The sequence below is a fragment of the Notothenia rossii genome (assembly GCF_949606895.1).
Source record: "Notothenia rossii genome assembly, chromosome: 3".
Taxonomy (NCBI): domain Eukaryota; kingdom Metazoa; phylum Chordata; class Actinopteri; order Perciformes; family Nototheniidae; genus Notothenia; species Notothenia rossii.
The window spans coordinates 24,328,243-24,337,063 of record NC_136901.1 but is presented as its reverse complement, the minus strand read 5'-3'; the positions used below and the strand labels follow the sequence as shown (position 1 = coordinate 24,337,063).

Here is an 8,821-nt window from a genome sequence, read left to right as displayed (position 1 = left end):
GTAGGCTCAGCGAAGCGACCAGCAAACCGGCAACTCCACCTGTAGCCTCGGTGTGCTCCCGAGCTAATAGCTCTAATCAATTTCACACCACAATAACAGCCCCCCCTACGACCTCAAAGGAAGACCGTACTAAACCTAACAGGGACAGCAACCACGGTAACTAACATGACTGTGCTTGTACTCGCTGCCATACATTCCCTATACATTAAACTGTAATACACTCACCCCCGTAACGCTACTCCCAAACAATCAGCTGCATTCCGCGACAACAGCTGTGCGTAATCCGCTTCCACAACGAACATCCAATACCAAACGTTTCCCAGGTCCAAAACGACGAGCCCCCATCTGTTACAACCCGGCTCCTGGGCTGCAACAAAAAGCAGGGAGACGAGACGAGGGGTAAGAATATAACAGTTGTTTATTGTCAAAAAACAATGATAATGCAAAAACCAGCCACAGGTCCCCGAGGCTGGCACGGAGAGAATGCCCAGAGGAGTGAGAGTGACGCAACGGGCTGGGCTCCTCCTTTATCCCGCTTCACCAGGTGTAGCTCATCAGCACGGCATCCGCCCACAGGTGCGGCTCATCAGCACGGCATCCGCCCCAGGTGCGGCTCATCAGCACCTGTACCTGCGAACACCCATACAACCACACACACACAAACAGACGGCACCTCACGTGGAATGGAGGGGTCGTCACATATGTGTCAGGGTTGAGTGAAGCAGGCAGAACCCAAATGCACAAAACTAGGGCCAAAAGGGTGGGTGGAGGGGGTCTGGAGGACGGGTTTGGGCTGACAGTCCAGGGGTACAGCGGAGGACCCGGAAGGGGTCTCGGGCGGACGGCTCGGGGGCAAGGCAGAGTTTGAGAAGGTGTTCTCGGGCGGACGGCCCGGGGGCAAGGCAGAGTTCATGGTGGGCGTCTCGGGCGGACGTCCCGGGGGCAAGGCAGAGTTCAAAAAGAGGCGAAGGGCACAGCGGGCGAACTCAGGGGGCCGGGCATTAGGGTGAAGGCAGCGGCTGGAAGAGTCAGGGGGCCGGGCTCGAGGGCGAAGACTGCGGCTGGGGAACTCAGGGGGCCGGGCTAAGAAGGCGGCGACGGGACAGCTCCGGAGGATGGGCACAGAGGCGGTGACGGGATAGCTCCGGAGGACGACTTACGCCGCAATGGGACCCCTCCAGTGTCAGCTGGATCGCCGGAGGACTGGGATCGAGAGCAGGAGCTGTTGGGACCCCTGACGGGACAGGCGTAGACGGGACCCTGGACGGAACATGTGCTGGTGTCAATGGGACCCCCGACAGAGCAAGGGCTGGTGTCGACGGGACCCCAAACAGGACAGGACAAGGTGTTGGCGGGACCCTCGGCGTAGCACGTGTCGGCGAGACCCCCAACAGGACAGGATCTGGTGTTGGCAGGTAATCCGGCGGAGCAGGTGTCGGCGGAACCCCCAAAAGGACAGGATATGGTGTTGGCAGGAAACCCGGTGGAACCCCCAACGAAACAGAACATGGAGCTGGCAGGACCCCCAGCGGAACCCCCAACGTCACTGGACATGGAGTTGGCAGGACCCCCAGCGGAACCCCCAACGACACAGGACATGAAGTTGGCAGGACCCTCAGCAGAACCTCCAACGAAACAGGACATGGAGTTGGCAGGACCCCCGGCAGAACAGTAGCCGGCGGGACCCCCAACGGGACAGGACATAGAGTAGGGACTTGAGTAGGGACTAGAGAAGGGACTTGAGTAGGGACTGGAGAGGGCAGTGTTCGAATTACCCATTTGCTTTCGGGGGAGCCCTATTTTTCAATGCAGATCCTGTTACTAAATATATCACACGCACGCTCTGTTGACTGGCGCAGCAGCGCAGATTCGATCAATTGCTATAAAATCACTCTGCTACTACTACAGACGGTGTCACCACGGCTGTGGCCGTTGTTGAAGCCTCTTCAGGCTCCGCATTGGCAGGCCTCCACCTCGGTGTGGAAGTTGAGTAAAGTTAGAACGATATTGGCAGATTCAGATTTCACGGATCAATAACTCATGAACAAAACGTTGTTCAGACACAAAGTACGTCTCCTAAGTACCGTGGTAAGGTTGACAACAAACTACAATCACATGTTGATAAAAAAAAGCCAATACGTGCTGTCTTCCAAACTGGACACATTAAATTGGTCTCTTTCTGCAGCAGTAGAAGAAACGAGTGCTCAGGGACCGTCTGCAAAGTGCAACACCGAAAAAAGAGAATACAATAATATTCAATCACTTCACTATTTAACAGTATTACTACCAAACTCACTACACACATCAATAGTCTCCTGTTGGTCATACTACAGCAGAGAGTTTGGAAGAATATGGTTTGGAATAATTTTGGGGAATATTTATACTGTATAATAGTAACGTTATTGAAGATGATGCCATGTTTATTGAAGATTTTACATTAGAGATATTCACTAAAATTATTCAAAAGCACATTTTTCCAAACTCTCTGCTGTAGTATGAGCAACAGGAGAATATTGATGTGTGTAGTGAGTTTGGTAGCACTTCACTGTATAATAGTGAAGATATTGAAGATTATACCATATTTATTGAAGATTTTACATAATAAATATTCCCCAAACTCCCTACTGTAATATGACCAACAGGAGACTATTGATATGTGTAGTGAGTTTGGTAGAAATATACTGTATAAATGTGAAGTGATTGAATAATATTGTATTCTCTTTTTTCGGAGTTGCACTTTGCAGACGGTCCCTGAGCACTCGTTTCTTCTCCCGCTGCGGAAAGAGACCAATTTAATGTGTCCAGTTAGGAGGACAGCACGTATTGGCTTTTTTTAAATCAAAATGTGATTGTAGTTCGTTGTCAATCTTACCACGGTACTTAGGAGACATACTTTGTGTCTGAACAACGTTTTGTTCATGCGTTATTGATCCGTGAAGTCTGAATCTGCCAATATCGTTCCAACTTTACTCAACTCGGTGAGGAGCTGTCAAACTCGACCCTAACGCCGCTTACAGCCGGCCAACTAAAAGTTGTTTTCCATTCACGTTGTCATTTTTAGACTCCTTCGCTTCTTTGCTTGTGAATCCAAAAGCTGCGAGGCTTGACTGTTTTCGTTTTGCCATATTTTTTATCACAAAGCCGGAGTTAAATTACTATCAATATGAACATTTCAAATACCGCGCCGGCATCGCCTGCCATAACCATAGCAACGTAAGTAACGTAAAGAATGCAGCGCCGCCACGTACAGATGGCAACACCCAGAAATATTCACAAATATAAAACAAATATTCAGAAACTGTAATGAACAATGACTATTATTTATTTCAAGAACTTTTATTTACAGAAACTCAACATTTCTGATCTGTGTGACACAAATATGCACAATTCTTTTGGGCTCCCCCTATTTATCTCAAAGTCGGTCTTGAGGGGAACTCCCTCCCTCTTCGGGGGAGCCAAGCTCCCCCTGGCTCCCCCCCATTTCGAACAGTGGGAGAGGGGACTTGAGATGGGACTAGAGAAGGGAAATGAGAAGGGACTTGGAAAGGGACTTGAGTTAGGACTTGATAAGGGACTTGAGTAGGGACTGGAGAGGGGAATTGAGATAGGACTTGAGAGGGGACTAGAGAGGGAACAAGAGAGGGAACAAGAGAGGGACTCGAGAGGGGACTCGAGAGGGGACTTGAAAGGGGACTCGAGAGAGGACTTGAGAAGGGACTTGGAAAGGGACTCGAGAGGGGACTCGAGAGGGAACTCGAGAAGAGACTTGAGAGGGGACTCGAGAGGTGACTCGAGAGGGGACTCGAGAAGGGACTCGAGAGAAGAATATGGGTTATTTTCTTGTTTAAGCTTAATTATCAACAAGAAAGAAAGTGAAAAACATAAAGACAGTTATTAACCATTGATAATGTTTATTTTCATGGTCATAGCTGTGGCAGGAAATGTAGTTAAGCGACAACCCTCTCTCCAATGGGGATGGGGCCCAGGGTGACATCACCTTCCCATTTGAAACCTAGAAAGACAGACAGAAGACACGTGTCACGTTTTGCACTGCTGTGGTAGTCGTCCAACCCAATGTTGATGACATAAATGTTTATGCTCATAAAAGTATCACAACAAAGATTGTCAATCACAAATGTAATATAGATTAAAAAAAAAAAAGAAAAATATCTTTAAAAAGAAAAGTCCATCATCTGTCATAGATGTCTCTGCAATGTGGTCTCTTGTCTTCCTTGTATTATTTTGTATGTCCACTAGATGGAGATCGGTAGGATTAAAGCACTGATATTCAGCATCTCGTAATCTTGAAAAGTCGTAATCTGGATCAGAGTAATCCTATCCTGAATTGCTTTGAACTACAGGGACAAAATCTGGCCGACTGATCCTGGATCACAAAAAATGGGATTTCAAAATCGGATCGGATCTGATTGAGATTAAAAGTTTTGAACTCCTGGGCCCTGGTGATGCATCTTCAACTAGATTTAGATTATTTTTATTATTTTAATGATAAACTGTGTTGTCTGGAACCTTGTGTTCCTGGTAGGGTCTCCCATGGCAAATTGGTCTCAGGCAAGGGGCCAGACTAAGATTGGTTCAAAAGACCTCATGAAAGAGGACACAGGAAGTGAGGATATCCGGCCGGGAGTAAGCCTGGGGTCCCCTTCTGGAGCCAGGCCCAGAAGGAGGACTCGTCGGCGAGCGTCTGGTGGCCGGGATTGCCACGGAGCCCGGCCGGGCACAGCCCGAAAAGGCAACGTGGGCAAAACCTCCGCTTCTCCGTCCCGCGGGCCCACCATCTACGGGAAATAGCGATAGGGTCGGGTGCGCTGCCAGAAGGGTGGCAGTGAAAGCAGAGGGTCTCGACGGACCAGACCCGGGCGACAGAAGCTGGCTTTGCCGGAGCTTGTGCGGGAGGTGGAGTGTTACCAGTTGGATCTGGTTGGGCTCACCTCTACGCACAGCGTCGGCTCTGGAACCTTACTTCTGGATAGGGGTTGGACTCTATTCTTCTCCGGTGTGAGGCGCCGGGCGGGTGTGGGGATACTCACAAGCCCCCGGTTGGGTGCTTCGTTGTCGGAGTTTACGCCAGTGGACGAGAGGGTCGCCTCCCTACGCCTGCGGATTATGGGGGGGAAAACTCTGACTGTTGTGTGTGCTTATGCACCAGACAGCAGTTCAGAGTATAAGGCCTTCTTGGAGACCCTGGAAAGAGTCCTGTATGGGGCTCCTGAACGGGGCCCTTTAATCTTGCTGGGAGACTTCAACGCACATGTGGGCAATGATGGAGACACTTGGAGGGGCGTGTTTGGGAGGAACGGCACCCCTGATCTTAACCGGAGTGGTGGTTTGTACTGCACTTTTGTGCTAGTCATGGATTGGCCATAACAAACACCATGTTCAAAAATAAGGATGCTCATAAGTGTACGTGGTACCAGAGCACCTTAGGCAGAAGGCCCGTGATCTATTTCGTTATTGTATCATCTGACCTGAGGCCGTATGTTTTGGACACTCGGGTAAAGAGGGGGGCGGAGTTGTCAACTGATCACCATCTGGTGGTGAGTTGGGTCGAGTGGCGGGGGAAGCCTCTGGACAGACCTGGTAAGCCCAAACGTGTAGTTCGGGTGAACTGGGAATGTCTGGAAGAGGCCCAACTTCAGGAGGCCTTCAACTCACACCTCCGGCAAGCTTTTCGGGCATTCCTGTAGAGGTTGGGGACATTGAACCAGAATGGGCGGTGTTCAAAGCCTCTATTGCTGAAGCCATGGCAGGCAGCTGTGGTCTCAAGGTCTTAGGTGCCTAAAAGGGCGGTAACCCTCGAACCTCCTGGTGGACACCGGTGGTCAGGGAAGCCGTCCGACTGAAGATCTACCACGACCCGACCACGGATAAGTGGGAGAAAATGGATGGATGGATTTTTTAATGCAAAACATTTTATAATATGCTGAAAAAATACAAGCAGCATAAATAAATAGTATTATGAACACAAAACTGTGGATGTGCTGATACAAATGTGATGGTAATGAAGCCAAATAAAACAAACATTAACATATGGAGGGTATCATTTGAAAATGAAAGGTCTTGATCACAAAAAGTTATGTTGACCTTGGGTTGGGTCAACCTTCCCTCAACATGGAATTTCAAACTCAATATTTTTGCCAAAGTACATTTTGTGGAGAGCTGCAAAACAATATGGTCCTACTCCAGGTTGATGTTTTTAAATGACCTTTACTGTGTTTACATAGAGATACAAATAGATTGGTGATCTTGAGAAGTAAAAAGAGTTTATAAATGAAATATTCCTGCGAGAGAAAAATTTGATTAACCACCAAATTGAAAAATAATACAGAGGTCAAGTGATGACATGTTTTTCCTTATTTTAACCCCTGCAGCCTCAGCAGCCCCAGCAGCCACAGCAGCCTCAGCAGCCTCAGCAGCCCCAGTAGCCAACATCTCCCCCTAAATGGAACCCACCTCAGCAGCCTTAGCAGCCCCAGCAGCCAACAACTCCCCGAACCCACCTCAGCAACCCCAGCAGCCTCAGCAGCCTTAGCAGCCTCAGAAGCCCCAGCAGCCCCAGCAGCCCCAGCAGCCCCAGCAGCCTCTGCAGCCCCAGCAGCCAACAACTCCCCCTAAATGGAACCCACCTCAGCAGCCCCAGCAGCCCCAGCAGCCCCAGCAGCCCCAGCAGCCCCAGCAGCCCCAGCAGTCTCAGCAGCCCCAGCAGCCAACAACCAGGTACAGACTGTTCTGAATCTGCATACAATTTTCTATGTTTGATGGGAAATACTAAGTATGCCAATCTCACAATATTTCCCCAGCTAAGTTCTTAGAAAATGTGTGAGTATTTCAATGAAATAAGATGATCAGACATGAATTTTATAAATATATAAATTGCTATTATATGTTACATGAATCCAGCCATCTAGAGAATGTTGAAATGATTGACGCATATATGCACACGCCACTTACTTAACTCATTTATTTACATTTGACATATCTGCATGCTATAATAGTTATTTATGGATGCTCCTCAATTCAGTTAAATGTTTGTATCAATGGCAAACAAGATAGGAAGAAGTATTTGTTTAGTCGAGTCCTGCTGCCCAAATACATGATGACCTGCACATTGCAGGTCATACAAACTCTGTGAAAGGTTTTGTTTTGAAATTGTACAAACAATCTAGAAATTCTGACATTCACGCTCAATGACAATCAGGGGTTTTTTAAGCATGGGTTTGATACTAATTAATACATATTCATGTTAATGCAACAGTGAGTTTACTACCATGTATGCTGTTATTATCTTCCGATGCAATATCTCTAGAATTCATGTTATTTGTCCACTGATGTTTCTTGTTTGGCAATCCATTAAATCTCCACCAAAAACCACAGTCACTGGAGCTTGTGATTGGAAGTTATGGGCAGCAAATAGGATGCGAGTCCTCATCGTCAACATTACCAATAGGCCAACCTTATAAAAGTCAGCATAGCACAATTTTTTATTCCACAGTAGTTGGTGTTCCTTTTGAATCAGTTCACTGTTAAGCCAATGCAATGAAGTTGATTTTTTCTTTTTTGGCAGTTGCCCTGTTTGGCTGTCTGGCTGATACTAAATATTTTAAGAATCACCCGCAGTGGCCTCAGAAGCCTCGACGGACCAGACCCGGGCGACAGAAGCTGGCTTTGGGGATGTGGAACGTCACCTCTCTGGGGGAGAAGGAGCCGGAGCTTGTGCGGGAGGTGGAGTGTTACCAGCTGGATCAATTCAGTTAAATGTTTGTATCAATGGCAAACAAGATAGGAAGAAGTATTTGTTTAGTCGAGTCCTGCTGCCCAAATACATGATGACCTGCACATTGCAGGTCATACAAACTCTGCGAAAGGTTTTGTTTTGAAATTGTACAAACAATCTGGAAATTCTGACATTCACGCTCAATGACAATCAGGGGTTTTTTAAGCATGGGTTTGATACTAATTAATACATATTCATGTTAATGCAACAGTGAGTTTACTACCATGTATGCTGTTATTATCTTCCGATGCAATATCTCTAGAATTCATGTTATTTCTCCACTGACATTTCTTGTTTGGCAATCCATTAAATCTCCACCACAAACCACAGTCACTGGAGCTTGTGATTGGAAGTTATGGGCAGCAAATAGGATGCGAGTCCTCATCGTCAACATTAACAATAGGCCAACCTTATAAAAGTCAGCATAGCACAATTTTTTATTCCACTGTAGTTGGTGTTCCTTTTGAATCAGTTCACTGTGAAGCCAATGCAATGAAGTTGATTTTTTCTTTTTTGGCAGTTTCCCTGCTTGGCTGTCTGGCTGATGTTAAATATTTTAAGAATCACCCGCAGTGGCCTCAGGAGCCTCAGGAGCCTCAGGAGCCCCCGCAGTGGCCAAAGTGGCATCAGGAGCCTCAGGAGCCTCAGCAGCCTCAGCAGACTCAGTTACCACAGTGGCCTCAGCAGCCTCAGCAGCCCCAGCTGCCTCAGCAGCCTCAGCAGCCCCAGCTGCCTCAGCAGCCTCAGCAGCCTCAGCAGCCTCAGCAGCCTCAGCAGCCAAAGAGGCCTCAGCAGCCTCAGCAGCCTAAACAGCCAATGAGGCCTCAGCAGCATCATCACCCAAAAGAGCCACAGTGGCCTCAGCAGCCTCAGCAGCCTCAGCAGCCTCAGCAGCCTCAGCAGCCTCAGCAGCCAAAGAGGCCTCAGCAGCCTCAGCAGCCTCAGCAGCCTCAGCAGCCAGAGAGGCCTCAGCAGCCTCAGCAGCCTAAACAGCCAATGAGGCCTCAGCAGCATCATCACCCAAAAGAG

The 8,821-nt window shown here is 48.2% G+C and overlaps 1 protein-coding gene across 1 annotated transcript; it reads left to right on the top strand.

The window, feature by feature from the left end:
• Positions 1-440: 440 nt before the first annotated feature.
• On the top strand, positions 441-8,612 carry LOC307032846 (uncharacterized protein; the record flags this gene model as incomplete). Its single annotated transcript, XM_079671126.1, has 4 exons — positions 441-626; positions 6,486-6,735; positions 7,636-7,775; positions 8,313-8,612. The coding sequence occupies 4 exons, from the start codon at positions 441-443 to the stop codon at positions 8,610-8,612; spliced, it is 876 nt and encodes a 291-aa protein (XP_079527252.1).
• Positions 8,613-8,821: the final 209 nt, after the last annotated feature.